Source organism: Entelurus aequoreus, linkage group LG26 (assembly GCF_033978785.1).
Source record: "Entelurus aequoreus isolate RoL-2023_Sb linkage group LG26, RoL_Eaeq_v1.1, whole genome shotgun sequence".
Taxonomy (NCBI): Eukaryota; Metazoa; Chordata; class Actinopteri; order Syngnathiformes; family Syngnathidae; genus Entelurus; species Entelurus aequoreus.
The window spans coordinates 21,959,894-21,979,530 of NC_084756.1; the positions used below are offsets into that span (position 1 = coordinate 21,959,894).

At 39.1% G+C, this 19,637-nt stretch overlaps 1 protein-coding gene across 1 annotated transcript in view; it reads left to right on the forward strand.

The window, feature by feature from the left end:
- foxj3 (forkhead box J3) overlaps positions 1-19,637 on the forward strand; it is a 319,265-nt gene that overhangs the window by 274,927 nt on the left and 24,701 nt on the right. The window contains exon 7 of the mRNA XM_062037777.1: positions 5,793-5,964. Within this exon, the coding sequence (XP_061893761.1) occupies positions 5,793-5,964 (172 nt within the window). The remainder of the gene's footprint in view (positions 1-5,792; positions 5,965-19,637) is intronic.

Consider the following 19,637-nt stretch of genomic DNA (forward strand, 5'->3'; position numbering starts at 1 on the left):
GGCCCATTCTACACTAAGCCAGCTAAGGTTATCCAGGGTGAATCCCACCTAACCTTATCCGTGTCCACACACACACAATGGTCGTTTAAGACCCCCTCCCTCCCTCCGTCCGCCGGCGCAACGCGACCTAGTACGCATGCGCAAAAAAAATGCACACATCATAGTCGCCTCTGACCTGGAAGTGTATCCTTACCCTGTGTTTCAATGTAGACTATTGCCACATTTCTTTTAACAGTAAACCTTGCTTGCCTTATCATCAGCAATATACCGGTATTAGTGTAGCATATTTACAGCAATCATAGATATCTGGTCAGGACACTGTGCTCGTAGGCTGAAATTGGCGGTCGTACTTAACGGCCGTAACCACTTCATGGAGTACAAAACTAGACGTTGAGTAATCGCTCGACATACATCGCGGACAATAACTAGTAATAGTCTGCTTTGCCAGTCCAAATGTATTCGCTGTTTTTTGCAGTCTGTCGTTGTCTTCCATTCGACAAATGGACAAAGTTTTACACTAAGTTAGGGCTGCAACAACTAATCGATTAAATCGATTAAAATCGATTATAAAAATAGTTGCCGATTAATTTAGTCATTGATTCGTTCGATCTATGCTATGCGCAGAGGCAATTTGTTTTGGGGTTTTTTTGTTTACATTTTTTTTTTTATTATTTTATTAATTTTTTAAATATTTTTTTTATAAACCTTTATTTATAAACTGCAACACGTACAAACAGCTGAGGAACAATAATCAAAACAGTGTTTCCCATAAACTGCCAAGAAACCTGTGGCGACGGGGGCGTGGCTATGGGCGTGGCTATAGGCGTGGTCACAATGACATCATCGATTAATTTGCATAATTTACTACAATGATATGATTTTCTCTAAAAAGGCTCAAAAAATGTATACTTACTAATTAATAATAACAGTTTTAAACGTCCATCCATCCATCCATCCATCCATTTTACAATATAATTACAACACTTTATGTACATATTTATATACAGATTTGAACAATAAGTTATTCACTGAAATATATTTATTAATTGTGGTTTTTACAAAAAATATATCTTATAAAATATAAAAGCTAAAATGTCTCATAAAGCTCTGCCCCTTTAATTAGTGCATACTAAATAATTTAACTTTAGCCTACTACTACAACCATATTATTTACCAGCAACATAAAGTGAAACAGAGGCACAGGTGTCCTGCCACAGTCAGTAACAAATAAACAGAAAACAGTAGTTAGATAGACACAGAGCTTCATCAAACATCTGATCCACTGAACAAAGAGCTCCAAAAATCTTGAACTTTAGACTGCCATCAGTTTTACTCCCTACACTTAACCATGTGTTTCCTACTGCCTGCAGACTTTGCACCCTTTGTTATATACACATGTTGTGTTTCTAATATAAATACATTTAATAAAGTCAAATACAAATAAGGCAACAAGAGAAGTATCCTACACTTCTGTTTTGTAAAGTAAATCTGAACAGCCGATATGGGCATCTACATCAACTATATGATTTGACTGAGAAGCTGGAGAGGACCAAAAAAAAAAAAAAATTGTAAATTTTTTAAATTTCTTTTTAAAAATTTTTTTTTTAATTTATGGCGGACGTAATTCTTTCGTGGCGGGCCGCCACAAATAAATGAATGTGTGGGAAACACTGCAAAATAAGTATGGTGCCAGTATGCTGTTTTTTTTCCAATAAAATACTGGAAAGGATAGAAATTTAGTTTGTCTCTTTTATCCGATTATTAATCGATTAATCGAAGTAATAATCGACAGATTAATCGATTATCAAATTAATCGTTAGTTGCAGCCCTACACTAAGTAGAATCATACCTGTCCTGGACATTCGAAAGTTCTCTTGCCGTTCCTCTGACACAACACACTCGGTGACAAACATATCCCACCAGGCTGCCGTTCTTCCAGGGCTTATCCAAAACCGCCGCTCAACCGTCTATGTTGCCGTCTGAGATGTGTTGTATCCCAAATAGCTGCAGTCGCGCGTTTGCTTCTCTCAAGGTATTCATGTGTGATTTCCACACGGGCATGTCTGCATGACTCGCCTCCATCTTTCTGACATCACTTCCTGTGTGAGGCGCGGTCTTTCTGGCGTCACTTCCTCTCCGAACTCAGATCGTAAACGATCAATGAGTCCATACAAAGTTAAGAGCCGGAGATTCAAGAAATAGACGGCGCACTTACCCGTGTAAAAATTTGTCCGAGGAGGGGTGCCTTAAACGCTGGTTTAGTGTGGCTGAAACGGGGGCTTAGGCTAAATAATTATTCGTTTAAGGGGTTATCCGGCTTAGTGTAGACATAAAATTAGACCAGGGGTCTGCAACCTGCTGCTCTAGAGCCACTTGCGGCTCTTTAGCGCCACCCTAGTGGCTCCCTGGAGCTTTTTCAAAAGTGTATGAAAATAAAAAAAGATGGGGGGGAAATATATTTTTGTTTTAATATGGTTTCTGTAGGAGGACAAACATGACACAAACCTCCCTAATTGTTAGAAATCCCACTGTTTACATTAAACATGATTATCTGATGAGAGTATTTGGTGAGCGCCGTTTTGTCCTTGAACTGACCGTAGTTTATTTACATGTATAACTTTCTTCAACGATGCCACAGAAAGACATATTTTATGCCACTCATTCTTTGTCTCATTTTGTCCACCAAACTTTTTATGCTGTGCGTGAATGCACAAAGGTGAACTTTGTCGATGTTATTGACTTGTTTGGAGCGCTAATCAGGCATATTTGGCAAGCTAATCGATGCTAACATGCTATTTAGGCTAGCTGCATGTACATATTGCATCATTATGCCTCGTTTGTAGGTATATTTGAGCTCATTTGATTTCCTTAACTTAACTTAAACTATCATTTTGATAGTAGGCTTATATAGCTAATAAAGACACGTATCTCATGTGTTGACTTCATTATAACACTTTTAAAAGGCTTTAAGTTTTTTGCGGCTCCGGACAGATTTGTTTTTTGTATTTTTGGTCCAATATGGCTCTTCCAACATTTTGGGTTGCCGACCCCTGCCTTGCGGCAATGCCTGTTTCACACTTGGTTCTTGTGTATCTCTCTGCACGGGTGCAATAAAGGGGATACGGCTCAAATTTAAGGGAATCTTCTTGTCTCCTTCCAACTGTCGTAGAATCAGTCGGGAGCTGTATCATATGCTAGGAAAACTGGAGGAACTACTAGCATTGATTGAGCGTGGACTGCATCCCACATTCCGATAGGAAGGCCTCGGGAGGCTCCCTTCAAAGAAGCAGGGAGTGGACTGAGGTTGAGGGTGGACACGCTCTAGAGCACCACATCAGGAAGCTGGGTTAAGGGAAGCTGAGAGATGTATGTGTGGGGAAGCCAGACAAAGAAACAGCTTTTCTTCTGATGCCCTCCCACCAGAGATGCCCCCTCGCTTTGGTGTGGTCCTCCCGCATCCTCGAGTGCTCCCTTGCTCCAGGCGCCTGGCCATCGATCGGCTCAGCCTGATGGATGTGCATCGCTCGCTGGCTCGCTCCAGCAGTAAACACTCCGGCTTTATTATCGCCTCTTATCCCAGCCAGACTGCGAGCGGTCTGCCCACATCTTCAGAGAGAAGAAGATGTTCCCGTCAACAGCAACAACAACACAAAAGCCACCCCTTAATGTTACGGTAGCCCACAGTGGACGATGAGGTCAAGTCTGGCTTTTGCTTTTTACGGTGAACCCTTGCGATGATGAATACCTTACATTGAAACTCATTGCTGCTGGGCACCTAGGGCCGGCGCGTAACACGAGCTGCCCACACGAGTGCACGGATAAAACGGCGGCTTATTTGTGCGAGCTATTGCTATTGATTTTCGTTTTAAATACATTTTGTTTGGCCACCTGAGCATTGGCTTTTGTGTCAACCTCATAATGCGTGCGTGTGTGTGCGAGCCAAAGCAGCAAGCACTGACCCAGATTGTTTGTGCAATTATTACCTCCACCAATCACAAAAAGACAGCGGTAATGTGTAGATCGCCATGTTTTTATTTTAGGAGTTAGCTGTATTGCATTTAAACTAATACCAACACAAAGTATTTTCCATATTTTCCATTGTTGTTAGTTCCCAGACTACCTAAAAACTGCCATATTCATCCAAATATGAGAAAATATTTTTTTAATTGCTAGATAGTCTTTAAAAGATGACTCGACTTATATTTAGCATCAAGAGATTTTTACATGCAAAATAGGGTTGCACGGTATACCGGTATTAGAACAGTACCGCGATACCAATGAATCATTTTCGGTACTATACCGCCTCTGAAAAGTACCGGTCCGAATAGCTAAACATGCTTCACTACACACCGATGATTGTAAATAATGTAAATAATTCAATGTATATACTCTGATGATTATCTTGTGTGATGACTGTATTATGAAAATAGTATATATCTGTATCATGAATCAATTTAAGTGGACCCCGACTTAAACAAGTTGAAAAACGTATTCGGGTGTTACCATTTAGTGGTCAATTGTACGGAATATGTACTTCACTGTGCAATCTACTAATAAAAGTTTCAATCAATCAATCAAACCGTAGCTCACCGGCGTCAAAATGTAAACAAACACCATTGGTGGATCTACACCTGACATCCACTGTAATGATACCAAGTACAGTAGCATATCTCGTCGATACTACTATGATTACGTCGATATTTTTTGGCATCACATCTTCTTCTTTCGTTTTTTTTTAATTTTTATATTATGTATATAAACTCAGGAAATATGTCCCTGGACACATGAGGACTTTGAATATGACCAATGTATGATCCTGTAACGACTTGGTATCGGATTGATACCCAAATTTGTGGTATCATCCAAAACTAATGTAAAGTATCAAACAACAGAAGAATAAGTGATTATTACATTTTAACAGAAGTGTAGATAGAAAATGTTAAAAGAGAAAATAAGTAGATATGAACAAGTAGATTAATAATTTTCTACCACTTGTCCTTAATCATTTTGACAAAATAATAGAATGGAAAATGACACAACATGTTACTGCATACGTCAGCATACTAATTTAGGGGCCTTTGTTTGCTTACTTACTACTAAAAGACAAGCTGTCTAGTATGTTCACTATTTTTTTCCAAAGACAAACTTGCAATAAGAAACATATGTTTAATGTACCCTAAGATTTTTTGTTCAAATAAAACCAATAATGCATTTTTTTGTGGTACCCTTTATTTAGAAAAGTATCAAAGTACCGAAAAGTACCGGTACCAAATGATTGGTATCGGGGACAACACTAATAGATGCAATGAAACACAATTAAACATATAAAGTCAACTTGTTTTTCCATTCTTCTCGTACTTTTACATTTCAGGCAATCATGGATGACAACATTGGTTATTGGCCAAAAATGGTACATTCACAGCATCTTGCATCATCCTCCATGAATCTGATTGTGACTTTCCCCAAGTTTGCAACTCTTTTTTTATTTTTTATTTTTTTTTAAAGAATCAACACTTTCTGTTCAATATTCTGTTGGATGTCTGCTTCTGGTACTTTCCGTGACCACATGAGTGTGCAAATATCTTTTGGAAAAAGTGTTTATATTATTTATGCGAGTGTTTCATCATTATAATGCGCCGACCATGGTATCCGTCGTCCCCGGCGGACTGCGTATGGAGTGTAGCAAAACTTTAGCTTATGCTTGTTGTTTACTTTCACAAATTAATCATTTAACGCGATATCATTTTGCACTCTGAATGAGTTTTTTTGTTTCCCTCGTCCCCTGTCCCCAGGTGACCAGTCACCCCGAACCCGTGTCCCAGTCTATGAGCCTCCAGCAGCCGCAATCCCAGTACAACATGCCAGACCGGGACAAACAGCTCATGTTCTCTGAATTTGAAGATCTCAGTGCCTCCTTCCGCAGCCTTTACAAGTCTGTCTTTGAGCAGTCCTTCAGCCAACAAGGTGAGTCCATAAAAGACAGCCATTGTCCTAACTTTGTCCTTAACAGTTGGACATGCAGTAACTCTTCCAGTGTACTTACTAACATTTACTCAGTGTTTTGGTAGTCTTTAAAACATTCACATTTAAATGTACTTTAATTCTTGGTCTGCTTGGGTTGGAAGACTCTCAGCACAAACTGAATCATATTTGGCACCATCATGCATCGCTCGATGCCAATAGAACCATGTATTTTCCAACCAATCAGAGAGATGAGACATTCTTATTGAATGTAATGAAAACATGTGATACTAGCATGTTATTTGTATACCGTATTTTTCGGAACATAGGGCGCACCGGATTACAAGGCGCACTGCTGATGAGCAGGTCTATTCAGGTCTTTTTTCATAAAAAGGGCGCACCTTTATTATTATTTTCTAAATTTAAAACACTTCCTTGTGGTCTACATAACATGTAATGGTGGTTCTTTGGTGAAAGTGTTGCATAGATTATGTTTTACAGACCATTTTCAAGTAGCTTTCTGAGCGTCTCTTCAGGATGCGCCGTTTTGTGGGCGGTCTTATTTACGTGGCTCACCTTCGGCAGCGTCTTCTCCCCGTCATCTTTGTTGTTGCGGTGTAGCGTGCAAGGACGGGAGTGGAAGAAGTGTCAAAAGATGGAGCTAACTGTTTTAATGACATTCAGACTTTACTTCAATCAATAACGGAGCAGCATCTCCTCATCCGTGGATCACTGGTGCAACATCAACGCCGGAAATGTGTCCCTTGCAAAATTGTCCGACCGGAACCCTCTAATAACTAAAGTTCCGTGGGCGAATTATGTAAACCCACTACAGTTTTAGCGCTTTGATAGCTAGTCTACTGACAGATATAAGTAAGAACGTTACTTATATATATTAGAAATGGCAACAGCGGAAGATGAATGCCACATCAGAAGGTATAGAAAAAGAAGAAGCTTATAACTACGGAGTCGTCATAAGCGGACTACAACTGCGGACGGGCGCACATTTTCAGGACTTATGCCGATCCCAAATACACATCAGCAGGTATCAAAAGGTAAGAAAAGTTAGGTTTTGCATAATATTACAAAACAAAACGCCAGGTAATATGTCTGCTAATAGGTGCCATTTTGCGGTCCTTATACACACACCATAATAATACTCGTATGTTTAATGCGCTGACAATCCATCAAGCAGTGCGGCTTCAAAGCTCACCAAAGTCGTACTAAAAATATTTTGACAACATTTTTGAGCGCCGTGTGTAATGTTCTATATTCTCAATGGAACATTTAAAGTGTTGGTGTCGTTTACTGCCATCATATTGTAGTCTACACGTACACTACCGTTCAAAAGTTTGGGGTCACCCAAACAATTTTGTGGAATAGCCTTCATTTCTAAGAACAAGAATAGACTGTCGGGTTTCAGATGAAAGTTCTCTTTTTCTGGCCATTTTGAGCGTTTAATTGACCCCACAAATGTGATGCTCCAGAAACTCAATCTGCTCAAAGGAAGGTCAGTTTTGTAGCTTCTGTAACGAGCTAAACTGTTTTCAGATGTGTGAACATGATTGCACAAGGGTTTTCTAATCATCAATTAGCCTTCTGAGCCAATGAGCAAACACATTGTACCATTAGAACACTGGAGTGATAGTTGCTGGAAATGGGCCTCTATACACCTATGTAGATATTGCACCAAAAACCAGACATTTGCAGCTAGAATAGTCATTTACCTCATTAGCAATGTATAGAGTGTATTTCTTTAAAGTTAAGACTAGTTTAAAGTTATCTTCATTGAAAAGTACAGTGCTTTTCCTTCAAATATAAGGACATTTCAATGTGACCCCAAACTTTTGAAATGTAGTGTATCTCTTATGTATGACTGCCATCTACTGGTCACACTTATCATTACAAGCACAACCAGAATTATGCCGTGCATTAGGCACACCGGGTTATAAGGCGCACTGTCGATTTTTTAGAAAATGAAATAATTTTAAGTGCATATTTTTTATAACTATCCATCCATTTTCTACTTCTTATTCCCTTCGGGGTCGCGGGGGCGCTGGAGCCTAACTCAGCTACAATCGGGCGGAAGGCTGGGTACACCCTGGACAAGTCGCCACCTCATCGCAGGGCCATTTTTTTATAACTATATATACAATAATAGAAAGTAACTATAAATAAAATATAAATACATTTGTACTGTAAGTACTCTATTTTGCTGAGTTCCTATAAAGGAGTGGTGTGCAAAGTGTGGCCCACGAACAATTTGTGCACTTTCTAAAAATAAGTTTTAAGCAAGTAAAAAAGATCTTGACTCTACATCGAAAATGTGTAAAAAGGCATATATTACCAACCTGTTTTTTTTTTGTTTTTGTTTTTAATAATAGGGCCCCTATTATGCAAAACCAACGTTTTTACCTATTGCTGTTGTGTATGTGGAATCAGCATCAGTCCCGAAAATTTTAATTCAAACCGTGGAGGCATTGCGGAGATATTTATAAAACCATCTTGCCTTCCTTCATGCTTCCTTTAAACGAGATGTTTGGAATTTGCTCTGTCCTGTGACGTCAGCGGATTATCCATATATGGTATAAATTTACCCAAAGTGCTTTGCACACGTCCGACAATGTAGTCAATAAGCTCCTTCTTTGTCGCTATCATATTGTCGTGGGGCAGACTGGCTCGTACATGCATCCTCTGTTGTTGCCTTTTCTAACACAAACTAGCATATGGTAATAACTTATGTCTGTTAGTCAAGTCCATATGGAACTACAACCAAGATGGCGGGGAGAAGACAAGGTCAAAGTGAAGCCACGTAAATGAGACCACCCACAAAACCGCGCATTCTGAAAAGACGGTCAGAAAGCGGCTTGAAAATGGTTTGTAAAACAAAATCTATGCAAAATGTTCACCAAAGAACCACCATTATATGTTATGTAGACCACAAAGAGGTGTTTAAATTGTAGAAAAAACTTATCATATGACCCCTATAAATAATGTGTTAGCATATGTACATGGATTAGTTTTAGCTTGTTTACAAAAATGTTAAATATCAAAATACTTACTACAAAAATGATTAGTTCGTTAAAAGCCTGAAGTCTGAAATGCATAGAACATTACCAGATGCAGCTGTCTTTAGTTGCTGCTTGTTCTTGGGATATTTTCTTTTCGTTGGTCTTCAGCATGTAAAATGCACGATCAGTCCGATTCAGACTTGGCCATTTTGTAACATTCCACTCTTCTTTGCCTGAAAAACACTTTTTGGTGTTTGCGTCAGGTCATTGTCCGTCTGCACTGTGATGCAGTCCAATGACTTCTGAAGCGTTTGGCTGAAAATGAGCAGACAATGTTGTCCAGAACACTTCAGAATTCATTCTGCTGCATTTATCAGCAGTCACATGATCAACAAATACAAGTGAAATAGTTCCATTGGCAGCCATACATGCCCACGCCGTGCCACTACCACCACCCTGCTCCACTGATGAGGTGCTGTGTTTTGGATCGTAATCAGTTTCTTTCTGTCTTAACACTCTTCTCTTCCCATCACTCTGGTACAAGTTGATCTTGGTCTCATGTGTTCTTAGAATGTTGTTCTAGAACCGCAAATATCTGGCCTTCTTGTTTTTGAGGCTCACCAATGGTTTTACATCTTGTGGTTAACCTTCTGTATTCACTCTGGTTAAGTATTGTCTTTATTGTTCACTTTGACACACACACACACACACACACAAACATTCTTGTATTTGTTACCTTCTTGAGACCACCGAAAAATGCCTACCTCTTTAGGACCAGCCTTTCTAGATATATAAAGATTTGTATTTACAACATTAATAATATATACATACTATGCAAATATAAAAAAAGGTAAGCTTTTAGTATTTTTTTTTGTAATTGGTTTTTAATCTTCATTATTTACTTCAAGTTATAACAGTAAGTCTGTATAAACCTTTTTTTTTTTTTAATTATTATTATTATTAATTTTGGCCAAAGGGGGCGCATTTCAATTTCTTAAACGCACTTGTTATTGCATTTTTTGGCCAGAGGGGGAGCACTTCAAATTTTTACACACACTTGTTATTTAATATGTTGACCAGTCAATTGACACAGTCAATTTGAAAAATCCCTCCTTTTTGGGACCACCCTAATTGTGATAGATTTCACCACCTGGGGTGCAAATGAGATCTCGATGACAAAGGAGTCACGGACCACAGATGGCCCCTGTGCAGCACTTTGGGCAACCCAGCTGTAGAAGCTAACTGTTAATGGCCACCATAGTCTTAGTACCGTAGTGTATTTGTTCATCCTATGGTCACATATTGGATGCGGGTTGTCGTACGTCAGCACCGGAAGTCGTTCACAAAATCTGGGAATTTTTGGAATTTGTCAAGGGAAAGCCTGCGATTCCCGAATAGGCTGAACAGTTTGAAGTTGGAACGGTTTGAATCAGATTAAAAATGTGGAAGGTAGAGCGCGCCAAAATCTGGATAAGAAGAAGAGGAATACGTTGAATAATAAATAGATGAATTTTGGTGTAGAAAACCATATGTGTGAATGCTTTGGAGCAGGGGTCACCAACGTGGTGCCCGCAGGCACCAGGTAGCCCGTAAGGACCAGATGAGTAGCCCGCTGGCCTGTTCTAAAAATAGCTCAAATAGCAGCACTTACCAGTGAGCTGCCTCTATTTTTTAAATTGTTCGGCGTGGCGAAGTTGGTAGAGTGGCTGTGCCAGCAATCGGAGTGTTGCTGGTTACTGGGGTTCAATTCCCACCTTCTACCTTCCTAGTCACGTCCGTTGTGTCCTTGGGCAAGACACTTCACCCTTGCTCCTGATGGCTGCTGGTTAGCGCCTTGCATGGCAGCTCCCGCCATCAGTGTGTGAATGTGTGTGTGAATGGGTAAATGTGGAAATACTGTCAAAGCGCTTTGAGTACCTTGAAGGTTGAAAAGCGCTATACAAGTATAACCCATTATTTATTTATAAATTGTATTTATTTACTAGCAAGCTGGTCTCGCTTTGGCCGACATTTTTATTTCTAAGAGAGACAAAACTCAAATAGAATTTGAAAATCCAAGAAAATATTTTAAAGACTTGGTCTTCACTTGTTTAAATAAATTCATTTATTTTTTTACTTTGCTTCTTATAACTTTCAGAAAGACAATTTTAGAGAAAAAATACAACCTTAAAAATGATTTTAGGATTTTTAAACACATATACCTTTTTACCATTTAAATTCCTTCCTCTTCTTTCCTGAAAATTTAAATCGATGTTCAAGTAAATGTATCTTTTTTATTGTAAAGAATAATAAATACATTTTAATTAAATTTTTCATTTTAGCTTCTGTTTTTTTGACGAAGAATATTTGTGAATTATTTCTTCAAACTTATTATGATTAAAATTTTAAAAAATTATTCTGGCAAATCTAGAAAATCTGTAGAATCAAATTTAAATCTTATTTCAAAGTCTTTTGAATTTCTTTTAAAATTTTTGTTCTGGAAAATCTAGAAGAAATAATGATTTGTCTTTGTTAGAAATATAGCTTGGTCCAATTTGTTATACATTCTAACAAAGTGCAGATTGGATTTTAACCTATTTAAAACATGTCATCAAAATTCTAAAATTATTCTTAATCAGGAAAAATTACTAATGATGTTCTATAAATTATTTTTTTAATTTTTTCAAAAAGATTCAAATTAACTAGTTTTTCTCTTCTTTTTTTCGGTTGAATTTTGAATTTTAAAGAGTCGAAATTGAAGATAAACTATGTTTCAAAATTTAATTGTCATTTTTTTCGTGTTTTCTCCTTTTTTAAACCGTTCAATTAAGTGTAAATATCATTAATTATTAATAATCACATAGAGTTAAAGATAAATTGAGCAAATTAGCTATTTCTGGCAATTTATTTAAGTGTGTATCAAACTGGTAGCCCTTCGCATTAATCAGTACCCAAGAAGTAGCTCTTGGTTTCGAAAAGGTTGGTGACCCCTGCTTTGGAGCATTCACACAAATAATTCGATGTAGTGAAGCTGTGACATTGAAAACGCGACGTCGCGAGCGAGTGTCGGGGACGACTGCATCTTCAATCCCAGATGTACAAATCAGGAATTTGGTGCAATTTTGCATGAAAAAAGTGCCAATGTTCGGCTACCTTAGGAAACACTCAGGGACACACTCTTTTAATCTTCTTTACTATGCAAATAATAAGGAAAAAAAACACTGAAGTGTTGTCCTCTTCATCTGAAGAAGTGAGTCCAATTCCCTTGTAATTCCCTGGCATGAATCTTCATCCGTCACCGTGATGCTAGCGGAGGATCCAGACGAGAGCGAGCGAGTCCCGGTAGGACAAAATGCAGTTTTGCTTGTAATCTGATTGACTGATAAACAAAGCGCGCTTGACAAGCGGGTTATGAGCAAAGTCGACTGAGCATTTCTGTGCATAACCTACTTTCGCAAATCAAAATGCGTTTCATGTTAAGCTTTTCAAAGCGCTCCTCTGCCTTTAATCTATCATCTATGTTTCATTAGTTCAAAGTTGTTACCTATTCTTTTTTTGTTTTTTTGGTGCACATAAAGAGTGAAATCTCCCCGTCAGACAAGCTGCGGCAATTAAAAAGCGTAAATAATCTAGCTTGGAGGATTTCACAGCGACGAGAAGGGAGCTAATTCGCCCGCTTTGATAATAGGTAATGAGCTGGCATTATTATTCCGCCGGCGCGTTAATTGCTTTCTGTGTTTCCCTGCGTGGACAATGGGCTTTGTGTGCCGATAAGAGATGCACCTTTGTCACCCCTGCAGCGGGTGTTTGCGTGCCGATTGTGGAGGCCTTAAAAGCACTCCAGTGAAAATAGGTCTCTTAAGACCCACCTCAAGCTGCTCGCCCGCCCCCCCTGATTGCAGCGGCCTGTGCAGATGTTTTTACTCCATGCGGTGTGAAGGCAGCACGATACATTAGTTTCTTCTTCTTGAAAAACTGCGGCGGCTTGGACTTGTGAACTTCATCGTGCTGAGTCACCCTCTGACTCAACAAAATGGCAGCTGGACTGTTTCAAGTGTGCGACTACTTAAACACGGGAGTCATATCCCATTAGTTAGGACATTAAGACCAGCTTTATTGCACATATTTGTTTGTGTAAGAAAAGTCATCCGCTCCCGAACTGTTGCACACAAAAGGGGGAACATCATTTAAAACACACCCTTAGTTTGCTGCCTGTGCTGTTATTTTTTTATCATATCATACAAACCCCAAAACCAGTGAAGTTGGCACGTTGTTTAAATAGTAAATAAAAACAAATACAATGATTTGCAAATCCTTTTCAACCTATATTCAATTAAATAGACTGCAAAGACAAGATATTTAACGTTCGAACTGGAAAACTTTATGTTTAGCAAATATTAGCTCATTTGGAATTTGATGCCTGCAGCATGTTTCAAAAAAGCTGGCACAAATGGCAAAAAAGACTGAGAAAGTTGAGGAATGCTCGTCAAACACTTATTTGGAACATCCCTCAGGTGAACAGGCTACCGTATTTTTCGGAGTATAAGTCGCTCCGGAGTATAAGTCGCACCGGCCGAAAATGCATAATAAAGAAGGAAAAAAACATATATAAGTCGCACTGGAGTATAAGTCGCATTTTTTGGGGAAATTTATTAGATAAAACCCAACACCAAGAATAGACATTTGAAAGGCAATTTAAAATAAATAAAGAATAGTGAACAACAGGCTGAATAAGTGTACGTTATATGAGGCATAAATAACCAACTGAGAACGTGCCTGGTATGTAAATGTAACATATTATGGTAAGAGTCATTCAAATAACTATAACATATAGAACATGCTATACGTTTACCAAACAATCTGTCACTCCTAATCGCTAAATCCCATGAAATCTTATACGTCTAGTCTCTTACGTGAATGAGCTAAATAATATTATTTGATATTTTACGGTAATGTGTTAATAATTTCACACATAAGTCACTCCTGAGTATAAGTCGCACCCCCGGCCAAACTATGAAAAAAACTGCGACTTATAGTCCGAAAAATACGGTAATTGGGAACAGGTGGGTGCCGTGATTGGGTATAAAAGCAGCTTCCATGAAATGCTCAGTCATTCACAAACAAGGATGGGTCGAGGGTCACCACTTTGTGAACAAATGTGTGAGCAAATTGTCGAACAGTTTAAGAACAACATTTCTCAACGAGCTATTGCAAATAATTTAGGGATTTCACCATCTACGGTCCGTAATATCATCAAAAGGTTCCGAGACCTTCGATCCCTCAGGCGGTACTGCATCAAAAAGCAACATCAGTGTGTAAAGGATATCACCACATGGGCTCAGAACACTTCAGAAAACCACTGTCAGTAACTACAGTTGGTCGCCACATCTGTAAGTGCAAGTTAAACTCTACAATTGAAAAGCAAAAGCCGTTTATCAACAACACCCACAAACGCTGCCGGCTTCGCTGGGCCCGAGTTCATCTAAGATGGACTGATGCAAAGTGGAAAAGTGTTCTGTGGTCTGACGAGTTAACATTTCAAATTGTTTTTGAAAACTGTGGACGTTGTGTCCTTCGGACCAAAGAGGAAAAGAACCATCCACACTGTTATAGGCGCAAAGTTCAAAAGCCAGCATCTGTGATGGTATGGGGGTGTATTAGTGCCCAAGGCATGGGTAACTTACACATCTGTGAAGGCGCCATTAATGCTGAAAGGTACATACAGGTTTTGGAGCAACATATGTTGCTATCCAAGCAAAGTTATCATGGACGCCCCTGCTTATTTCAGCAAGACAATGTCAAGCCACGTGTTACAACAGCGTGGCTTCATAGTAAAAGAGTGCAGGTACTAGACTGGCCTGCCTGTAGTCCAGACCTGTCTCTCATTGAAAATATGTGGCGCAATATGAAGCCTAAAATAAGGAGACTGTTGAACAACTTAAGCTGTACATCAAGCAAGAATGGAAAAAATTCCACTTGAAAAGCTTCAAAAACTGTTCTCCTCAGTTCCCAAACATTTACTGAGTGTTGTTAAAAGGAAAGGCCATGTAACACAGTGGTAAAAATGCTCCTGTGCCAACTTTTTTGCAATGTGTTGCTGCCATAAAATTCTAAGTTAATGATTATTTGCAACAAAAAAAAATTAGTTCCTCAGTTGGAACATTAAATATCTTGTCTTTGCAGTTTATTCAATTGGTAGGTTGAAAAAGGTTTGCAAATTATTGTATTCCGTTTTTATTTACGAATTACACAACGTGCCAACTTTACTGGTTTTGGGTTTTGTATTTGATATTATTAAACCCTTATGTTTGACAACTATAGGTTGGATTGACTTGACATTTACTTCACAGATCAATCCCTTTTACAAAAAAAATAGCTGCTGATAGTGAAGGGTGTGAATTATTGGTGAATTTAGTACACACCTTTATGGGACTTGTGGTCATCTACAACCACGGATTGGTATTACTTGTATTAATATTGCTACGTATATTTAGGCTGTCAAGAATAACAAGATAATTCATGTGATTAATCCAAATATATATATCGCAATAATATTGTATAGAGTGGGTTTGGGGTAGTTTTTGCCTCACCCCTCACTTAAAGGCCTACTGAAATGATTTTTTTTTATTTAAACGGGAATAGCAGATCCATTCTATGTGTCATACTTGATCATTTCGCGATATTTCCATATTTTTGCTGAAAGGATTTAGTATAGAAAATCGACGATAAAGTTCGCAACTTTTGCTCGCTGATAAAAAAAAGCCTTGCCTGTAGCGGAAGTAGCGTGACGTCACAGGAGCTAGTATTCCTCACAATTCCCCGTTGTTTACAATGGAGCGAGAGAGATTCGGACCGAGAAAGTGATGATTACCCCATTAACTTGAGCGAGGATGAAAGATTCGTAGATGAGGAACGTTACAGTGAATGACTTGAGAGGCAGCGATGGACGTATCTTTTTTCGCTCTGACCGTAACTTAGGTACAAGCTGGCTCATTGGATTCCACACTCTCCTTTTTCTATTGTGGATCACGGATTTGTATTTTAAACCACCTCGGATACTATATCCTCTTGAAAATGAGAGTCGAGAACGCGAAATGGACATTCAGTGCCTTTTATCTCCACGACAATACATCGGCGAAATGCTTTAGCTACGAGCTAACGTGATAGCATCGTGCTTTAACTGCATATAGAAACAAAAGACATAAACCCCTGACGGGAAGTATAGATAGAAAATCAACAATACTATTAAACCGTGGACATGTAAATACACGGTTAATGCTTTCCAGGCTGGCGAAGGTTAACAATGCTGTGCTAACGACGCCATTGAAGCTAACTTAGCAACCAGACTGCACAGAGCTATGCTAAAAACATTAGCTCTCCACCTACGCCAGCCAGCCCTCATTTGCTCATCAACACCCGTGCTCACCTGCGTTCCAGCGATCGGCAGAAGGACTTCACCCGATGCGTTTGGCGGCCCGGAGACGTAGGAAGTCAAGGTGAAGTCGGCGGCTAGCGCGGCTAGAGCTCCAACAAAGTCCTCCTGGTTGTGTTGCTGTAGTCCGCTGCTAATACACTGATCCCACCTACAACTGTCTTCTTTGCAGCCTTCATTGTTCATTAAAAAAAATGCAAAAGATGTCCAGAATACTGTGGAATTATGAAATGAAAACAGAGCTTTTTGTATAGGATTCTACGGGGTACCATAACTTCCGTTACTCGGACTTCGTCACGCGCATACGTCATCATACCGCGGTGTTTCAGCCGGATATTTCCCGGGAATTTTAAAATGTCACTTTATAAGTTAACCCGGCCGTATTGGCATGTGTTGCAATGTTAAGATTTCATCATTGATATATAAACTATCAGACTGCGTGGTCGGTAGTAGTGGCTTTCAGTAGGCCTTTAAAGCGTGAGTGAAGACTGTGTGAAAAATGCACTACCGACCTGATAAGTCCGAAAGAGAAAGAGACGATACAGTATTACCCAGAGCTGTGTATAGAACGATAGTATGGTCAACTCGATTCCAGAGTTGGTCACATGAGGGTCTTTTGGGACAGACTTTATTTATCCCACAATAGGGAAATTATGTAGTTGCCGTGCAAATCCAAAAAGTCCACACAAATAAGGTAAAAAGAACAACAGGGAAACATCAAAGAGCACAAAACAAAGAGCTGATACAACCAGCTGCCACTTCAATTCTACATACAGCTACAAAAGTAAAACACAAGGAAAAACCAAAACATTAGCAATAAACAATACATGTTGAGCACGTGATAACAACATGCATACACAAACCAACCAGAGAGAGTATGGTCAGTCTCTGATTGGTCAAAAGTGACCACAGGGCGCCGTGTTGGGCACCACCTCCCAGGAGGTGATCAAGGGTGATGGGTCAAATGCAGAAAATAATTTCGCCACACCTAGTGTGTGTGTGACAATCATCCGTACTTTAACTTTAACTTTTAACTCTGAAACCGAGTTGGCCATACCCTTACTATACACAGCTCTGGTATTACCCAGAGTGGTGTATAAAGAGAGTGTGGCCAACTAAACGACAGGCGCCATTTTTGCCACCACGGCTGTGCCTGGATGCATGCAATTGCTGTCGTTTAGTTTTTCTGACGAAATAAACCAAAGTAATACGTCTATATACAGTTCTAAACATACTCCAGCTCGTAAACTTACAATAAAACATGCTATTATTTCATGAAAGTATAATTTTGCGGCCGTATTTGACGCACTCTGCTGCTACATTCCTGCGGTGTTTCATAACCAGCAGGCACTCAAACACGCATCCGACGGCGCGATAAACACACAAAAAATCCACAGAATGACCAAAAAAACAACTGTTTACCCTCATTTTGCCAAAATCTTTATTAGCTTTGGACCAACAATCATGGAGAAATTGTGACGTTTGTGAGAAGTATGTCAAGTGTGGTGGCTGCCCCCAATGTATTTGTAATCACTGTATAATATCACTCGTTATGTATTATTATAACTCATCTTTCTAAGTGTACGTTTGTAGTTTTTTTCCCCATATTTCTGCACAATAACTCAGATATGGTAACATATGGAATGATTTTTGGTCCAGAACATTTTGCTTTGCTCATTATTGACATATTTCTTGCCACTCTGTTCATTTTTTTATGAGATTTCCAGTTAATTTTCTCATCTATTACTATACCCAAAATGTGTTTTCTGTTACTCTTTCAATGTCCGTCTATTTGTGTTTGTGTCTGAATTTCTCCTTTGCTGCTACCGAATTGCGTTATTTTAGTTTTACTGAGATTTAAAGATAGTCTGTTTTTGTCAAACCATCTCTTTAATGAATAATATCTTCTGTTATTATTTGTATTAGCTTCTGTGGGTTCTCTCCTGAACAAATTTAGACGTTTTGTCGAGTGTTTACGTCGCACAAGACGCTGTAATCGGTGGCTCTCCAGTAGGGCTGCAAATCTTTGGGTGTCCCACGAATCGATTCAATATCGATTCTTGGGGTCACGATTCGATTATAAATCGATTTTTTTCGATTCCTTCGCGATTCTCGATTCAAAAACGATATTTTTCCGATTCAAAACAATTCTCTATTCATTCAATACATAGGATTTCAGCAGGATCTACCCCAGTCTGCTGACATGCAAGCAGAATAGTAGATTTTTGTAAAAAGCTTTTATAATTGCAAAGGACAATGTTTTATCAACTGATTGCAATAGTATACATTTGTTTTAACTATTAAATGAACCAAAAATATGACTTATTTTATCTTTGTGAAAATATTGGACACAGTGTGTTGTCAAGCTTATGAGATGCGATGCAAGTGTAAGCCACTGTGACACTATTGTTCTTTTTTTTTAATAAAGGTCTAATGATAATGTCATTGAGGGATTTTTAATCACTGCTATGTTGAAATTGTTACTAATATTGATACTGTTGTTGATCATTTTCATTTTTGTTTCACTTCTTTTGGATTGTTCTGTGTCGTGTTTGTGTCTCCTCTCAATTGCTCTGTTTATTGCTGTTCTGAGTGTTGCTGGGTCGGGTTTGGTTTTGGAATTGGATTGCATTGTTATGGTATTGCTTTGTATTATTTTGTTGGATTGATGCGTGGGTTCCCTCCGGGTACTCCGGCTTCCTCCCACCTCCAAAGACATGCACCTGGAGATAGGTTGATTGGCAACACTAAATTGGCCCTAGTGTGTGAATGTGAGTGTGAATGTTGTCTGTCTATCTGTGTTGGCCCTGCGATGAGGTGGCGACTTGTCCAGGGTGTACCCCGCCTTCCGCCCGATTGTAGCTGAGATAGGCTCCAGCGCCCCCCGAGACCCCGAAGGGAATAAGCAGTAGGAAATGGATGGGATGGATGATTAATAAATTAAAAAAAAGTTTTTAAATAAATAAATAAATATATTTATAAAAAAAAAGATTTTTGAAAAATGAGAATCGCGATTTGAATTCGAATCGATTTTTTCCCACACCCCTACTCTCCAGTGTTGTTCTCAAACTTAAATTTTAACTTCCCATACTTCTTTCCGCGTTGTGGGGAAAGCGATGTAAAAACCTTCCACATTTCTCGCGGGTGGAGCAGCTCCATGCTGCACAACAGGGCATAAATGCATGTCGAAAAAACCAGTGGGGGGGCCGTGTGGTTCTCACCTAGGCCAGGGGTCGGCAACCCAAAATGTTGAA